Genomic DNA, 19,457 nt, shown 5'->3' with positions numbered 1-19,457 from the left:
GACAGCAAGGCAATAGTGTAGGGAAATAGTACAAAGGATGCAGGAATAAATTAATATTCTTGTGCAGCAATTATGACTATGCAATATTATTACGTAAGGGCTAAATATCAAATCAAACTTCTACTATGGCACACAAGTTGATGTGTTTTATAAGTCGGAGAAAATATGTTTACATTTCTCTATTAAACTTGTTGGTTTCTTTTTAATGTTTAAGAGCTGAGTAGAATCATCATACATCATCATATTCCATGACAAAGCAGTGACAAACACTAACACAGGGACTATAATACGACCATGATATGACTAATAATGCTAATCCCACAGGTCCTGGGGAGGCAAAGTTAACATTCTCAATTTCTGCAGCGATTACCACCTCGTCGGAGCCGTTCATGTGCTTAAGAGGATATTAAGATCTCTAACTTACACTGAAGGCAGCGTAAGGCACACCCCAGATGACACGCCGATTGGTCAAGTGACGTCACCGTTGCTACTGCGAGCGTCTGATCCGGGAACTTGATGTACAAACGTGGTCCAGACATGGGTTTGTTATAAACTTCCAAATAGTTTTAATCAGGAAAAACTTGCCACAATAAAGAGTATCTGCAATCTCGAGATTTGTGCTTCTTGGTATGTTTACTCTGTGCTATTCCTTCTGATTCAGCTTCATAATATATTGCCTACTCCTTATTGTGAATTCACAAAGATCTGAAGTCCTGCAAATAAAACATGATTTTTTTCTGCCCAGGATGGATCAATGAGAAATGCAGAACCAGCATCACTAAGGGTGGCTGAAATACTTAGTCACAATCTACTGAATGCACTTTCTCATTTCAACCAAAACATGATAAAGGCGTCCGAGACTGTACCATTTCCATCATAAGTTTAATTCAATATGTACAACTAGTTTTATTAAAGCACTGCAATTCACATTGAACACATTAAGATATTGCTCCTCTTCTGTCCACTTTTATTCTGTTTATCAACATATGCCACCCTATGTCAGTTACAGGCTTGGTCATTAAGCCCACTATGCACATCTACAATCTGACCATTTAAAAAAAACACATTAATCTCTTTAGAGCACACAATCACCCGGTTGGCATTAATAGCTTGGTACAGGGACAGACCAAACACAGCAGTTTGTAGTTACTGATTAGTTGTGGTGAAATCAAAAATAACTTAATACACATTTGAATCATCTCGTTCCTCCTCCTCACAGCTGGAAGAGCCGTAAGTGTCACAACGCTGAAGTTAGAAAATTATCTGGAGATGTGGTCAGTTTAACAACAAGCTCAAAATGACTCATTCAGGGGGATTCAGCACAACTTCACCCCAAGAACTGAACACTATGTTCATGTATCCAGCAGGAATAAAAAAAAAGACTATATCAAAGTCTAGCTTCCTGTTCTGACCCCTATGTCACTACTGTGTTTGTGAACTCCAATATTTGTCTTTATAAGCATCGTTATGAATCCTTTCATCCAGCAAACTGATTTTGAAACAGATCACTGGTACACACCATTATCATCAGGTGACTGCATCAAAGCCATGTAAACATGAAGTCACACTTTCTATAAGAGTGGACACCTGGTGAACATCTGGAGTCTGACTGTGGCCCTGCAACACAGGTCACGATCTCTGACAGTCTGCTTCATTGTTTATTTAATAAAAAACACTGATTAGTGAACAGACGGTTCCTCTTTGTAAAACTGACCATCATCTATTTAACATTTAAAGAAGCTTATCCAATTCAGACTGGTAATGAACTGTGAGCTCTGGACGCTGTGCTTTTGTTATTAAATACTGAAGCAAGTTACATTTGTTTGATTTGTTATCAATGCAACTGGGCTTACGAGCCATGTTTTCTTTTGCATCACATTTTTATAAAAAGACATTTCCAGCCTGTGACCAGCACTAGAACTGCTAAATGTTTGACTCATACCTCTTCCTGGGATCTCAACACTTAAAATCTGACCCTTTAAATGATAGACAGTGAAAAGGAGGAGCGTGTCACATCATCGTTTGTTGAAAACTGGCGCATTAATGGATCATTAACACAGTAACTGCTGTAACAGGTAACAGTTTTGGTGATAATCATTTTAACCTCACCATCTGAAATAAGACATTCTAGGCCCACACAGAAAGGGGAGTGAAGAAACAAAGAAGAAAGGAAACAAAAACTCAAACATGTTGTGCAGATTTCCCTGGCAGTGCACACTCTGACGTTTGGTTACACACTCTACAGATCAGTGTGGTAGTTTCAGCGGCTGTTAAGAGGCCTCCCCCCCGCTGGTCATTGTTACTTCAAGGGCGAAGTCTTCATGGGAATCATTATTCTAGATTCCATGTGCTGAATAAGAGGGACTGTGGGACAGGGAAGGAAACAACAGTCTTAGCAACAGATTTCTGTCAATTTAATACAATTTTGCTTTATTGGCATGAATGTCATGCAAATCATCAAATAAATAAAATAAAATGAATAAATCAGTAAAAGTGTGTGTTTAAATAAAATAAATAAATGAAAAATAAATTGTGTGTTCTGAAATAATTGCATGTGTGCGCATGGACACACACACACACAAAAACTTACTGCGAAAATCAGGTTATGCAGAAAATAACCTGGACAAATCAACAACCTATGTGAGTTTTCACTCTTATAATCATATTTAATTTGATTAATATTTCAGTTTTTTGCATTGGAATCATATATTTAGTTAACTATTATTGTTGCTATTATTGTTGATTAAAGCTAGAGCTCTGATTTGTAATTTATTTATTTATTTATGTATTTCCTTTCATGTAGAAAAAGATCTTCATTGCATCAGACCTCCATCTCCAATAATACATTCTTGGAAAGGCTTTGTTGGGTCCTTTTGTTATAATGTGCACATCAGACATTCTGTGAGCAAACGCCGCCACCACCATGACTGCAGATGTTTTTATGTATACCTAGAAACATCTGTCACGAATACATTCAGCCATTCAGTAATCAGACTTCTCCCCTATCCCCGACCTTACCACGGCTTACTTATAGTAAGTGAAATAAAAGATACAATATGTTGCTTTCTGATTTTGTGTGCATTTAACTGATAGTGTGATCGGACAGGTTCTATAGTGAGAGCACAGTTTTCCCAAAAAATGTGAATCTGTCTAAATGATGTTGAATAAAAAGGATGCATGAAATGTATGTAATGATCTTTCCTTTCAGCCTTCCACAATATGTTCCCGTCTGGAATTTTTGTATGTAAAAAGCCAATTAGAAACCTGGTGACACAGCAGCTGGGGTAATCAGGTTTGTCTGATTACAGACATTTCCAATAGAGAGCCTCAGCCCCTCCCTTCCGCCCATAGGACCTTATTTAAGACAATATGTATGGTAGTCAATGGCGAGGGACAACAATTTTTTCCCCCCGTCTGAATTGTGCCATAAATTACACATATAATTAATTCAATCTAATCAATTAAAAAGATAATTTTGGAAGTCCAAAAAGTTGCAGTTTGTCATAAAAATAAAGTAACATTTAGTTTTGTGTGACATCGCTCAATTAACCTCCTCTCTTCTCTTACACAATATACATCGGCAACATGGCCATCACCTCTTTCTTCCAGAACAAGAGGAAAACTATTTAAAGTGAAATTATAGTGGAGAAAAAAAAAAAAAAAAGTCTGGCCACGTTGGTCATACGTTTACATGCTGGTAGAAAACACTCAGGCATTCCGTTTTGACGGCAACGTATTCCGGAACTTTAGCTTCAGTCATTGAGAAAAAAAGGTTATGACGTCACATACGAGACTTTAGGGTTTCATACAGTATGTGCAAGTCATCTCTCGCCACTGACTACGTTAATATGTTTCCCAAAATAAGGTCCCATGGTGGTTCACAGGAAGTGGAGGGACTCTATATACACATGATGTTTAATAAATCAGATACTATAGAAACGTAAAAAGTAGTGTTGGGTAATATGGCATATGAAGTTAATGATATGATATTAATCAGCATATATTTCTGATTGTGATATATATCACCACATGACAAATAAACAAAATTATGTTTATGTTTTATATAACTGTGTCAAGCAAATAAACTTTAATGACATATTAAGTTCATTTTTAAAAATCACATTTTGCTTGAAATTAAACAACAGGATTTTGTAACTTAAATAATCATATCATAATGCTATTCCACTAAAAGTTGATGTTCAGAAAGGTAAGATGGAACAGAGAAGACAGCAAACTAAGACCTACCTGTGTAATAGACAACCTCATCCCAGCCATCACGCTGCCAGGCTGCATTTCTGGTGTCTTCTCTGGACTGGAGGTCTTTGTAAGCTGAAAGAAAAGAAAAAAAAGATTTTATATATACACACACATTATATATATATAATGTGTGTGTGTGTGTGTGTGTGTGTGTGTGTGTGTGTGTGTGTGTGTGTGTGTGTGTGTGTGTGTGTGTGTGTGTGTGTGTGTGTATGTATGTATGTATGATTCTACAATTTAACTTTTGTATCCAGATATCATGCTGCTGCACAGTTCATTAAACACTGCTCACCCCATAAGTGGTGAACCGTGTACAGACTTCCAATCTGTGAGAAAAAGCCTCCCACCGCCTCCTGGTTCTGTTGCCGAATCTCAATAGCTCGTGCCCTGCAGAGCACCAGAGTTATGTTACATGATAAAAAAAAAAAAAAACAGACATAAACAGCTTGTTATTGAAGGGTTGTACAGATTAAACAAACATGTAATTTTAATATTGAAATGAAAATTCATTGATAAACCAGTAATTTCGTTCTGATCAGACCATTCAATTTTGATGTTACAACAATTGTTTTAACCCTCCCAGCATGTTTGGTCTTAACATGCACACTAGTAAATTACAAAGCTCATTTCCCAGTCATTATCAATTTAATCAGATAGGTACATATATTAAATACAGCGTAAATAGGTCAATTACATTTGAGATTTAGAAATTATGTGTAAAATATCTTGTCATGATTTGAACTCATGCCTAGATTGTGTAGCCAAAGAGTACTGTTGACTTATACCCATCTGCTACAATCTGTAAAACCAATAAAATAGTAGTGAGGAAACTTTATATGGTACATAATAATGGTAGCTCTACAATTACCAAAGAACTGAGAGAAAAATTAAGAAAGACATGCCTTACCAGTAATTTCCCCACTCAATCATCGTCCCTGGCTGAAATGAGAATGTAAAGAGGGGAGAGAGGTGGTAAGTACGTTTTTAAGTATATCGTGAGGCAGCTGGTGAACTGACTATGCAGGAGACAGACTTACCCTGAGCTGGTACGACCGCAGCTCATAGATGTTGGGTCCTGGACGAGGGACAGGTTCGTTCCAGAAACTGAACTCCAGAAGCAGCTGATTCCTACGTGACAGCAGCATCTTCCCCCTCTCATGCCTGTAGTCCATAAACTCCTACAGCAACGACAAACGATAGCAACACATTACTCAGCAAATCTGCCGCAGTCCGCCAACTCCTAAATATATCTGTAAAAATAAAAATAAAAACTCTGGTCAGGTAGCATGATGGATCAAGGCAATAAAGTCAGATTGGTTGCAGCATCAACTGAGATCAGACCACTTTATACACCTGATACACCAAATCACCCGTTCTCATGACGAAGTGCAACTACAACTGTGGCAACATAGACGGCTGCGTGACAAATATTGCACCTCCTGCGATTTGAAAATTGCAGTGAGCCATATTACGATTCTGATAAGATTTCAATCAACTGTTCAGCCCTAATAAGATCTTGAGTAATCTGAGATACTAAGATAAGATTGATGTGGGAATGTGCAGTTATAACATTCAGGCTATTTTAAAGACCAACATACCTTACTAATCTGCCTGTGTTTGTGATCAATAACAGCTTCATTTTAAATAGCATACACTTAAATGAGTAACATCCATGTGGGCATGACACCTGAAACAGTTTTACATTTATCTGAAATTCACAAATTTTATACTTCTTTTCATTCTGAACAACGTTATGTTCCTAAAGTCAATTCAATTAAAAAAAAAAAAAAAATAGCTTTATTGGCATGAATGTGTAACAACAATATTGCCAAAGCATCATACATACTACATAAGAACAATCAACCCCATACATTTCATTAAACAAGTGATTATAGCGTCAAGTAATCAAAGCGTATGTGTGTTTGTGTTAAAAAACATTTTATATATATATATATATATATATATATATATATATATATATATATATATATATATATATATAAAAATATTAAAAATTAAAATAAATAAATAAATGGTAAGTCTATAAAAAAAGTCTATAAAAGTAAATTTCTGGTGAAACTTTAGTCAACCTGACTAAACAAACAAAAACTCCACAACTTCTTAAGGATAGGGCTGGATTGAGTCCATTACCTGCACGGTATATAGTATACAATAGCCATTCTGTAAATAAGCTTTAAAACGATACCTGCACAAAAATAACCATCACACCAAACAGCTAGAAAATCACAGATAAAGATGGTGAAACACATAGGTGGAGAAATGGTCTGTGGATCTAATGAAGGGGTGCACTGCCAGAAACGGAGGCCTACGGGCAAGTAAACTGAACTAATCCGAGCACCCGTTACCTTATTCTGCCTGAGTTTGTTCATGACTTCGGTGAGAGCCGGGTATCCTCCCCGATATCTCCACAGGTGAACTAGAATAGAAGGAGCAGAAGAGCCAAAAATAATGCAGCTCTCGAATAGATCTCGGTGTGTCTGTATTTCTTTGGGATAGCTTTTCTTTTACATTAAAATCTGTTTATTTATTTATCTCTCTAGACCTGCTGTAATCTGAGCTGACTTGATGAGATCCAGTGAAATAACCAGAAATCTTTAGTCTAGAATTCATCTTACTTTTACAGTTACATCTGGTAAAATGTGAGATTCTGACTGAAAAATGCTGCAGTGAAAAAAAAATAAACTCTGGCTGCTTTAATATTTTACCATTTAGTAATTTTGTCAAATGAAATGAGACAATCCAAAAGTTCTTCTCATCATGTAGAAAAGAGTTTACCCTGCGACCACACTTGAGATCGTATCAGCCAAACCTGATCAGGTAATAATATACTGAATCCTGTGATCAAGATGAAAAAACTGAATGAAAGACTCAATCATGAAAACTGTTAATTTTACAGGACTAACCATGAAGTGACAGCTCTCTCTCTCTCTCTCTCTCTCTCTCAGAGGACTGGATATTGTTTCTCAGTGCACAAGTTGTGAATATGTTTTATATATCCTGCCTTTTAGACTAGCTTTACTGAGGGTATTACTGAGCTAGAACTTTAGAGGCAGAGAAATGAGGAATGATAAATGTCACCACAAGTACAAAATGGACAGCAGCCAGGAAAAGTGCGATACAGTCACGGCTATAATCACCTAAAAAAATTTTTTTTAAACTTGTGAAAGCGCCAGTTTGTGTCAGGGGAGAGGAGAGAAAGAGCAATATGTTTGTAAAATGTCTGAGTCAAACATGGAGAAGAACAAGGAGTCTGTAAAATCCTTTACGCCGCATTCAGCAGCAGCAAACTGAAAGGACAGGTCCATGAGATAGTGAGATGGTCTTAAATAGGCCACCTTTAATCGGGAGTTAAAATCATTGTAGGGCTGCAACTAACAATAATTCCCATGATCAATTAATCTGCATCTAATCAATTAATGTTTTGTGTTTAATAGATGAAACATGTTATTCAGTTTCCCTGAGCCCAAGGGTACACCTCTAAACTGCTTGTTTGGTCCAACAATCACTTCAAAGCCCAGAAATATTAAATTTACAATGATACAGAATAGAAAAAAAGCATTAAAACCTCACATCTGAGAAGTTAGATGACTGTCAATTCATTATCTGTTGATTGATGCATCCTTAGAGCCCTACTATCCTATCTGTGTTTTTAATCAATCTTTTCTCTCTTGAAAATTAAGTATTGGTTTTATTCAGACTACCTGAATGAATGGGCTATCAACCAATCAGTCAAATGCCGTTCACAAGCAGGTTTATCACATACACATGTGTATGGTAACCTTGACGCGTGCTCTTACCTGCCTGATCCTGCTCTCCGTACCATGTGTTCCAGGTGCCCACAAGCTCACAAGGGTATTCAGGGTCAGCATGAATGGAAGACAAGACGTTCTCACTAAAGATACACACAAAGATTTACAAAACCAGTGCCTTTAAAGGGCATCTGAATGACGTCAATGAAGAAAAAGGGACTTCTTACCAAAGTTCATTATAAGCATCGAGGCACTCAGGCTTCACATTGTGAACTGCAAGGAAACAACAAAACATGAGTGGATACTAACACAAGATTGTACCAGAAGAAAAATGTTTTAAAATCCATCTTGAAACGATGAAACACATTCAGTCGGGGTAGTCTCTCATTTGAACCACCATAACACTTGAAGCAAGTCTCAAAAAATACATACACTGTATTTTGTACAGGTTGTTGTCTTCCTTCTTGGCAAGCAGATGAGAGTGAGCATCTTTTCGGGGGTCAACCTTTCTTACAAACAGAGACTTGAACCAGCTGTCTTCACGGTAACCCGAGAGGCTCCTGTGATGAAGCGAAACACAAACGTTGGATACAACCGGCATTTCATTTGCTACACAATGAAGAAATACCAATAACAGTGCAGCATAAAACTATGCTGAACTATGCATAAACTGCCTGTACTCTAGTGCAATTCTGTAAGTCTCCTAAGCAGTAAATGGTTTGGCTTCTCAATACACTTGTGGCCCACTCACTGACTTTAGTCAGAATCAGGTTTATTGTCAAGTAGGATCTCCCATATTTGGAATTCACCTTGGTATACTGGTGCATAGCAATAAACACAGCTAGTAGAAAATATAAAGAAAGATGAAAGATAGAAAGTACAGCAAGTGAAGAAGCACAAATATATAAACAGTGTTGGCGTTACAAAAGTAAAGCGATTACAGTAATGAAACGCAGTAATATAACAAAAATAGTTAATATTATACCAGTTACAATCTCAGTAACGTGCATTTTAATCCAAAATTAAGTGGTGATTTGTTTTTTTTAATAATTCACCAACACCGAGAATTTTCACAATTCTTTAGGCTAATTAGCAGCTTTAAGGGAACCTTAACTAAAGGTTTATGCTATATCTTTAAGATAAAATCACTACATTGACATATATTGCTGAGGACTTTTAAAGCTTTCTTATTTCCTTATTGATATCAGCTTCAAAAATCCATCAGTCAGGCTATAATTCATATAACTGGTAAGCCTTTAAAGTAATGCATTCAGTTTATTTATGAAGAAATGTGCAATATAAATACCCTTGCACCTCTTAATAAGACTGAGGTCAGTGTAAACTACCTGTATACTAGTCATTGATAGCTGCAGGAAACTAAGAACATTCTTCAAAATCTTATATACAGCCTAACTCATTAATAGCAAAGAAACTCCAGCTCAGAGATCAGCAATAGAGAAGCCTGTAAGCTGTAACGTTACACATAATGCACATAACCAGAGGATTAGTCTAAATTACATGGACTCCTAAGCAGCCTTCCCACATCATTAGTATTTCGTTTTCTGAGATATATATATACACTGGTGGTTACTGTTGTTTATCAGGGAGTAGTCTTACGACAGTTTGCCAGCTGAGGCAAACACAACTATTTACGCTGCAAAGTGCATTCAAGGCTGTCCCTTCTCACATAAACTTTATCGCAGCATTTTAGTTTTAAACATTTTTAAATCACAGCTTGGTTTAGAACACACATCTCCCGCAGGAAGAAACTATGTCGTCCACTAATCAAAACAACTACTGCTGAGCAGCAATTCATTGCATTTTGACCTTGAAGTTGAATTCTGTTTGGGACTCACAGAAACTCAGTTGTGATTTTAACGTTATATTATTTCTGCACATGGCATCTATAACTGTCTGCACACAATTATGAAGTCCGCAATAATTATTGCTAACATAAGTTGCTTCCACACTTTGTAATTTGGGACGGTTATAATTAGCATTAGCAGAAAGTTAGCAAGTTTAAAGCTATAGGGCTAACGCTAGCTACGTTGCACAGAGCTCTAAACGTAGTCAACGTGCTTACGTTAGCGTTAGCTTAGCCACCTAGCACACCGGCCTTTGTCATTGTTTTAAAGTCTGCAGAAGCTTAACTAATTTTAAGAAGCATTTCTACATCTGAATGCAATTTGTGAAACTCCAACCTTACGACAACCGTGACTTGTCGGTTTGCCTTAAGCCCATTTCTCGTCTGTTTAAGGCCTTTGCCAACTCTTTGAAGGACTCGGGTCGCCATCTTTCCCCTGAAAGTGGGTGTCAGTTGGAGGTTGTGAAACGGCCGCAGCCGCAGTCCGAACTGTACCCGGTGGAGTTGACGTTACTTAACGATAACGTAACCCCGTGTTTACTTTAAGTACAGGGATCAGTTAACGTCGTGTCTTTAATTTGATATCTAGGGGACCTGATGATAATTTACATGGGGTAACTTATTAAGCATAGGAATAACTCTGGTTTTCTGCTCTTGATTAACCTAACAATTAATTAAAGAGTTGACATCAGGGTTTAAGACTTTGAGCAATACACCTGACGAATAGCTGTTAGCTTCTATTTTCCTTCAACCTCTAAATATAACTTATTTTGTTCTATATATAACTTATACAGGCTTTAAAATATTGACCATCACATTTCCTTTCAGTGCACTGCTGGTGCATTTTTCTTTTGACACAGTGCCAGTAAATTTGAGTGTACTTATTGAATATGTATTTATAATAGCAATGCCAGGTAAATAATGTACCAATGACTGATGCTTGTCTCTGCTTTTGCATAATCCACTATATATGCTGCAATATTTTAATGTCTTTCAAACATAAACCTTTGGTAAACAGATGGGCCCCATGCATACATGTTTGTGAATAATAAAATGCCCTCTCATTGTCATTTTATTGTAAATTCCTCAAAGAAATGTGTCTTGAACTCAAAACTACCTGAGAAGGTAGTAAAGAAAATGTAATTAGGCTCTCAACATTGATTGACATATACTGATTACTTGTTTATACATTTATATTTACATGAACACCTGAAACAGAAACATAATCTAAGCAAAACATTACTGCATAAAAGACTGCAGTTTTCTATCATGAAGTGGGAGTTTGTGCTTGCGGGGAATCAGCTCCACTGGAGGCAGCAGAGATGTTGAGCTCCTGCAGTTTTTCAGATAAGGTTGTGTCCTCTTCCAGGCTGAGTGGAAGGTCAGTCAGAGGATCCACAAACTCAGTTCCTGCAACTCTCTTCCCTGTCAGTGGGTCGACCACCTGACCGACTTTATACACTATCTCAGACAGTTCATGCTTCACATGTTTGGACCTGGCCTCAGGCAGAGCCTTTAGAAGGACGATATCTCCCACAGTGCACTGCCGCAGAGCATCATGGGCAAAGTAGGTCTTCCTCTTGTTGTAGTACTATGGGGACAAAAAAGGCAACATTAAACTCATTTAAATACAGTTACTGTACCACAATCAATCATCTATCTGAAAAGTTGATCATGTACTACATGTCAGTGAAGATTGTTAATGCTTCTAAATTATTATGCAAGTTGGGCAAATTAATCTTCTCGGCTACTTGCAATATTTCAGCACGATCAGGATTTTAATAAGTGAATGGTGTGACTAATTATTAATCATCAAATAATTCCAAATATAAATCACAAGTTACTACAGCCAAACAGCTAACTCAGTCAGACTGCAAGTCAAATAACCCAATGTATAACATTTACAAATATGAGTACAGAAAGTACCGAGAAGCTGTAAACAACTAGTATTACTAAGAAGGTGCAGCTTGTGTCCAAGTGTTAAGAGAAGATATGTGGGTCAAAAAACTGTGTGATCAGACAATATTATGTACTGATGATACACAGAGACATTGGCATATTTTGTATAATGAAAAAACAATTCTGTTGGGGAAAAAACTGATATCATAATGCCACAGGTATTATAAAAACAGTACCCAGCTGTAACCTCAGTAAAATAACAGGTAGACATGATTAAGGAGAAATTTAATTGACATTATTCTTGGTATCCCCTTGTTTGAAAAGTAGGCAGTGTAACATCCACACCACCTGTCCTTCCTGTACCCATCGGCAGTGAATAAACACGTTTAAAGGTTCACCTTCAGCAGGTAAGGGTCCAGCACCAGCCTTGTAACTCTCACTTTGGCAGTTTTGTACATCTTGGTGCCTATTACTCTGCCGATGATCCATTTCGCATGGACGGATGCATGCTTGACCGACATTCTGGAAAGCTCTATTCAACCCTGTAGTACAGACAAAAAAAATACTATTGTTCCCAGCTATAATCTGACAAATGATGATAAGCTGAAGGGTTTTTTTTGTAAACCAAATGTCATATAATAACTAGCCTCTGTCACAATTGAATTTGTTGTAATTTCGTTGAATGGTGAAAGGACACAGCATAGCCCCAGTTCGTGCTACCCTTCTTATATAGTCTATGGTGCTACCCAAAGAAAATTCATAATATTTTCTACCTTTGAGCTGATTACTACATAATTATATTATATAATAATATCCACATCTTTCTATATATGACTTTTCCATTAATAATTACATTACCGCTATCTCTGCAAATTAAGATTATAAAAGCAGGATGACGTGAAGACATCCAGGAGCTATGTACTTAGCCTTTATGCAGCTAACGTTAGTTTTAACTTCACAACCGCATTCGTTCAAAAGCAGGAACAACAAGTTACACCGACTTTACTTCAGATTAACACTAAAGTTAGGATGTAAAGAACCAACTCACCGAAACTAGCTGAAAGGAATAATTTTAGAAGGTCAAAAATCCTCAGTGAGACGGACCCTCCATGCTGCTCGGCTCGGCTTGTTTTGATGACGTCAATGTCTTCTTCTTTAGTGTTTAATAGCGGTTGGCAACCCAGCTTAGAGGTGCATTACCGCCTCCAGGTGTTACTGGAGTGTGAAACAAGGTTATGCAGGAAAAAAAAACAGAATTTAATAATGTCTCAGTATATCTTGCCTGCTATTTTCCTGAAGACACCTGACAGTGCAACATCATAATGTTTTGCCTTCTTTAGTGATTGAAGAAGGTGTCTCCTCTTGATAATGTCTTTTCTACAATCAAGTAATGTTCAACTGTTTCTGGTTGGCTACAGTGTGTGTATTTTCCACTTGGGTGCTTGCCCATTTTATTGATGACATAATCTACCAGTAAATAGAGACAGTGAGCTATCAATATGCAGAACTGCTAACTTTTTGGGATAAATTAAATGCTTTCTTATGTATATATATTTATGATGTTGCTATAGAAAGGCAAGCAAATCAACTAGATTGTTTTCTTCATATTATTTGCAAACTTATCTTAACTTAAATCCTTAAAGCTACACTGGAACTTAAGACTTTTGTAATAAACTTCAAATTTCAAATACAATCTATGAGATTAATTGAAAACAAAAATATAAATATGTTGACGATAGTTGTTTTTTTTATAGAAACCATGCACTCTGTTTTGGCTGATTTCAATAATTTCTAAAAATAAAAAATGAAGTCCTTTTAATTTTTGTTCTACTTATTTTTATTTAGTGTTGTTAAAAGGTACCCTTGGTTTTGTGGGACACTGAACATATATCTATGTTATATATTACCTCTATTAGTTTATCGTTTCAATCGTATATAGTTGCTGGTTTGCATTTACATTAAATTAGTTTGTTGCTCCATAAAAAAGAAGAGCATCCAGAGCTGAAAAATTCTCATGTAGAGAAAAATAACATCAAAAGGTGTGTGAGCCATGGAATGAAAGGTAGACAATATACTGCAGGTTAACTTATGTACATGTGTCAGGTCATATGGTCTCTATGAAAAAGAAGCCTCAAGTGTTTTCCTCTCGGCAATAAACTTTAATGCTCAGGTTTAATACCTCTAGTGATGTAGGTGATGTGAGAGGAAGAGAAGCAATATACTGCAAGGCTAACTAAGTATAGCACAATGGACTAAAACAAACCAATAATTTTATTATATTCTTACCAATTAAACTCTTATTCTTTTGATTCTGTTGGCCTAACTGGTTACTACAAATGTGTTTTGAGAATTAAGCCAGGACTTTTTTGGTTTCTTCCCCCCATCTTTATGATTATTTGAAAAGTAATATCAAAACAATATATAACAAGGATCATTACAATAACATTGAAACATTGAAACATTGTTCAAAAACAAAGAACAAAGTGGGGGGAACGGATCTCTCACAGAAAAACCATCATACAAGTACAGGAATAAAGTGTCTTCAGGGGCTTTTTGTTGGAGGAGAAACGTTTGTTTCTAAATAAACACTGTGTTTTGTTTCGTTAATTAGCTTTTTTTCCTCAGAAAATGAAATGTTCATTTTGACCACGAGATGGTAGCAGAGAAACATCACTTCCAAAACATGGAGGGAAAATCTCGAGCACTTAAAGAAAAGAAGAGACTTTAATGTTTGTAGTAAAGAAACTGAGTGGCAAAAACTACAATGTCAGCAATACTTGTTATCACAACAGGACAGGTGTGATGGATTCTTACCATGTTGCAGTCTGTGTGACGCTGGCGTTGAGCTGCAGATGGTTCTCATCACACCACCTGACGACACAAAGTTAAAATGACGTAACCAGGACTGCAGATGTGACGTGAATGGCTTTGAAAACATTTCATTCTGAAAAAAAAGGAGGTGACAATCAACAACATCAAATCTCATAATTGTGCAAAAGCATTTAGTAAGTAGGTGTGAGTCTGGTCAGACAGAAAGACAGGTCTGGGAGAGTTAAAACAAAGTTGATTTGTCCTAATGTCCTGAAGTTGAATAAACTATAAGCAAGAATGTGAGAAAAATAAGTTGGTATATGGAAGCAGAGAGCCGCCCTGGTTGCTATCAATTTTTCAGTCCTGTTATCTTAAGTACATTTTCTTCTTATCTCGGTATAAGTTGTTTTTCCAAGATAACAGATATTGTTATCTTGAGAAAACAAGTTATTTTTTATAATGTTAGCATGCACATATGCTGTGGGTTGGCTAACACAGCAGCTCATTTGATCTGATAAAATCAGATCCAGGCAATCCCATTATTGATAAGTCCTTCAGATTGTAGGCTAAGTAACACAGGCAGAAATCACATGTCTCTGTTGGACACAATCAATCATCCTCCTTTAACACTGAACAGTCTGCAACTTCACAGAAGAATGTGTTTTAGTGATCCTGCTGACATTGTTAACTTCATCCGTACTCCATCATTTATGAGAGATGCACATTGTAATTCATTGTGTTTACGCCAGACTTAAAACGGCAGCATAACCAATACCCTATCCAGTCGTTTGGCAATGATATGATGTGATCTGGATCTCCACGAAAGCAAACATAAGTAGCTGAAAGGGGGGCGAGATCAACATAGATGCATTCATACAGTCTTGTCCCTGAGCAGGAATTGGCTGTGGCTCAGAATGAACCACAGGCAGACCAGTCTGGTCTTAATCAGAGCCATGTTGTAGTAAAGCACAGGTCTGGGTCTCTGTTTCCCATTTAAGGCAGTGCAGCATTGGTATTACCTCTGCCAGAATTACAGCATTAGCCAACTTTAGTCTCCTTCATACAAGAACACTGAGACAATTCACGTAGCACCAACTGTTTTCATACTTTCATCCCTTCCCAGGAGATTGAACTAATGCTGACATTTGGCCTAATGTGACGATGCCAATGGCAAGTCGTTCAGACTTGGCCTCGGGTGACTCCGATAATAACGACTGTCATTACAACAGCCAGCAGCACTGACAAACCAAGCGGTATCCGTCACCTTGATAACGACCCCACAGAGGTTAAATAGCTGGGACTCCCCGCCAGCCTGTCAGAACTGAATAAGCCTCTTGAATAAGAGGCAAAACGTCTTCAAGTATCTTTGACCAAGTCCAGTTCCCCTTGATTTTAACCTTCCTTGGATAACTATGACTGAGACTCTTCACAGACATGGTTTCATACTGTTAAACTTGTTGTCTGACAACTAACGTAGGTCTAAACTGACGTTGACACAGTGACGCTGCCACAACAGCCATCATCATACACCATATAGTTAAGGGACTATAGAACAGAAAGTCTGTTTTATTGCACTCTCACAATGGAAAAAAAACTACAGGAACAGCTCAGCTATAAGGTCTTTCAAATCTGTGGGTGCAGGTCACATGGTATCAATGGCCATACTACAATATTTACCCAAAGATAATCACATACATATCTAAATGCAAATGCAGCCAATGTTTTCATATATGGGAGAGCTGACATGGTCAGTTATCAGCTCTGAATCATGTGAAACTATGGCTGCCGTGAGGCAAGACAGAGCCCTGAAGACACGTATGTTTTCTATGATAACATAGTGACCTTAATCAGAGCATTTTATATTTTCAGATTAACATGCTACAATAATGTTCATCCTCTTGTGTAAGGTATTGGTGTCCAGATAGGACATTTTTCCAATAGATTAGACTATTTAGTCAGTGTTTTTGTATGACTTTGACTGAGCCTAACGGTGATTTAGAATCAGCCCTTGGGACCTGTGCAGGGGGTTGTTTTAAAGTTGGGAAAAGTTAAGCAGTTGTATTGTGATAATACTGGGAAAATTTGGTTATGAGAGACTGTTGTGCTGTTTTCAGAGTTTAAAAAAGGTCACAATAACCCACAAACCGAAGGCGGCCCATGTGTCTGGGACTTTTTTGTTTTTAAATGAGTCTCCCAAATAGCACCTCTACCCAGGCCGTGCACTACTCCCATCAAACTCCACTTGTGAATGCTTTCATTTTATATGGTTATGGTCAAAGTCATACTGTTAGAACTCAGCACACTTTGCCAATCGCTGTAAAAAGTGGGTTAAATTGTCACATGCAGCCCTTCTTCTCCTGCTGTGGGAAAGTGGGTTTCAGATGCTGTTAGACAACCTGATGAGCACTTTGTTTTAAGCATACTGAGGACTGTACTGTTGGCTAATTCTGGTGCAGAAGGCGAGATTTGCATGCCGCCTGAAATGAAGGTCTACCTGGTAGGAAACTATGGGCAAAGAATCCTCTCAACATGGACTAACATCCAGAAATCCTGACTGTAGATTAGGATAGTCACACAAGACTAAAACTAAGAAGATCCTACAGATCCTAAAATACTTATTAATTATAGAGTGGCGATTGTCTATGACATTCATGTTTAGATGTTGCTGAGGTTTCACTAAGGAGTTACAGCCTGGCATGTAACTGGTTGATTTTCCTTTCCACAAAGAGCAATCAGCCTGTTTGTCTCATTATTTTGTGTTTGAGAAAGGATTGCTTTAGGACTTTTAGGAAAGTCTGGACCTGGTCTGTGGAAACAATAAGGTCAGTCGGTTGCTGTCTCATGTAGCTTCCAGCACTAAGGGTTAAAAGTTGAATGTGAGATAGCAAAGTGGTGGCAGCAAAAACCAAGGAAGGGCGAGGCATGGCGGACAGGAAAAAGCTCGCCAGCTAAAGGGCAGTCTGTCAAAGAAAGGCAGGCTAATGTGTTTATTTTCACGGTGGATTGACGGTAGGATTAATGAAAGTGTTCCCCTTTTAAGCCAAAATTTAAGAGCTGATAACGATTAGACAGAGATAGTTATCCTTGAGGCCCTCTCTCATCTTTTGTTCTACTCATTACTGCTACATCTGAAGTGTTGGTTTAACCTCAGTTACTGATGATTTGTCTTTGAGTGGCGGCAAGTGGTAGAGTAGTCATGTTGTCTGGACACAAATTCACAAGGCTAAAGCAACGTGTTAGCCAAGCTTGTGGTCTGTGTTTGATTATATTGTTCTGTACTTGAGTGTTTTTTATACTATAAGGCCCATGGGCTGTATTCAGTTGTCTTTCTTGCCTGTAAGAAAATAGGTGTTAAAACTCAGGTGTTTTGTAAATAAAATAATTAAAACAGAGCACAAGATCTTAAAACACAATTACCCACTCCCATTACCCACTCTTGCTGTCTTGAGTGAGCATTCATGCACCACAAGTGGACAAGTGTGGCTCACTGAAAAATTCTGCATGTGATAAACTTAACTCACACTTGACGTACACTTTTCCTAATGGCACTATGAAGTGGTATACAAAACTAATGTAAAACACAGTTCACCTTGGGCCCCATCCACACTACTGAGTTTTCGTTTTTTTAAAACAGAGACCTTTTGGTACGTTTGCACATCCCGTCTAGATTAAACGGAAAAAACAAAGACCTAAAACGCAGAAGTTTGAAAACGCTGCCGACCGTTTTACAACTCCAGGAAGCGTTTTAGTGTGAACAGGCAAACACTGAGGACTTTAGAAACGATGACGCAGACGCTCAAGGTCGGCTCTCTGATTGGAAGTAGAAACACAATGCTACTGACAGAGTTTTTGACATGGTATTTTTATTAAAATATTTTGTACCAAATAACACTTAGCCTACACTTGTACTGTATATTTACTTTGCGATGACTCCCAGTCTGTTTCTGCCGGCAGCTCATTAATGGTCCATGCTAAATAAAATCTGGTGGTTCTTTAACTGTATGTCTTTATTCTTTCACCAAATCTTCTGTAACTACGGAATAGACTATCTGCTTCATGTTTACACCAGCACGTGCATGCCCAGTGTATGTGGACGGCCACTAGATGTGCGTTTTCAGTTGTTTTAATATGGACGGAGATCAACTCTGATATGCAACTAAAATGCTGGTGTGGACGGAGATTGTATTCATTTTAAAACGCAGTAGTGTAGATTGGCCGACTGCACCACACCAGTCCAGTTGTCCATGGCGGTAATGTGCCTGTAGACTTGGTTCAGTTCCAACAATAATCAACAGACATGAAGAAGGTGAAGTTTATGACATGTTGGTATTTAAGTAGGCACTGTAAGAATTTAACATGGTGGAGTGAGATCTTAACTGTTTTGAGTTTAAACTGCTGATTGCACTGGGAATAAAAGGCGGCTTTAAAAAATATTGGCAGTTGCCAAAGGCAACCTATAGCACCTTTCAGAGTTCAGAGTCAAACTTAGGGAACAAATGAGAACCATCTGTTAGGATGGTCATGACTTTATCTTTTTACTCTTAATCTCAGCATCGCCTGGGGATTCCCAGTTAAGTTGCAGGCCATACATACTATTGTAACGCGCTTACTCATAAGCCTGGACTCCAGACCAAACCATAATGTCAAGTGAATTATGAGCACACGCTCAATCAGAGTTTTGTAAACTGTTTTCATGACTGACTGACAAATGTGCATTTCTTCAAAACATGGTTAATATTTTAAGAGAAACTAAATCAGTTGTCCAGGATTTCATCAGATAAACAAGTCAGTCATCAAGTTCAGCTGGTGCTGTTGATAACTTCTGCTTGGCATAAATAAAAATGTCTTTAATCTTA

The 19,457-nt window shown here is 37.6% G+C and overlaps 2 protein-coding genes across 2 annotated transcripts; both read right to left on the bottom strand.

Moving 5' to 3' along the window:
* Window positions 1-865: 865 nt before the first annotated feature.
* LOC123963002 (protein NipSnap homolog 2-like) lies at window positions 866-10,385 on the bottom strand. Its single transcript, XM_046039520.1, has 10 exons — window positions 10,229-10,385; window positions 8,460-8,587; window positions 8,255-8,300; window positions 8,076-8,170; window positions 6,624-6,694; window positions 5,295-5,435; window positions 5,165-5,196; window positions 4,550-4,644; window positions 4,246-4,329; window positions 866-2,364 (listed from the first exon to the last, which is right to left on the bottom strand). The coding sequence occupies exons 1-10, from the start codon at window positions 10,318-10,320 to the stop codon at window positions 2,300-2,302; spliced, it is 849 nt and encodes a 282-aa protein (XP_045895476.1). The 5' UTR covers window positions 10,321-10,385; the 3' UTR covers window positions 866-2,299.
* A 565-nt stretch (window positions 10,386-10,950) lies between these two features.
* mrps17 (mitochondrial ribosomal protein S17) lies at window positions 10,951-12,997 on the bottom strand. Its single transcript, XM_046039521.1, has 3 exons — window positions 12,839-12,997; window positions 12,189-12,332; window positions 10,951-11,482 (listed from the first exon to the last, which is right to left on the bottom strand). The coding sequence occupies exons 2-3, from the start codon at window positions 12,309-12,311 to the stop codon at window positions 11,159-11,161; spliced, it is 447 nt and encodes a 148-aa protein (XP_045895477.1). The 5' UTR covers window positions 12,312-12,332; window positions 12,839-12,997; the 3' UTR covers window positions 10,951-11,158.
* Between the last annotated feature and the right edge of the window lie 6,460 nt (window positions 12,998-19,457).

This window comes from Micropterus dolomieu, linkage group LG23 (assembly GCF_021292245.1).
Source record: "Micropterus dolomieu isolate WLL.071019.BEF.003 ecotype Adirondacks linkage group LG23, ASM2129224v1, whole genome shotgun sequence".
NCBI classification, from domain to species: Eukaryota; Metazoa; Chordata; class Actinopteri; order Centrarchiformes; family Centrarchidae; genus Micropterus; species Micropterus dolomieu.
Note: the sequence above shows the minus strand (reverse complement) of the source record. Positions and strands in the feature narration are given on the sequence as shown.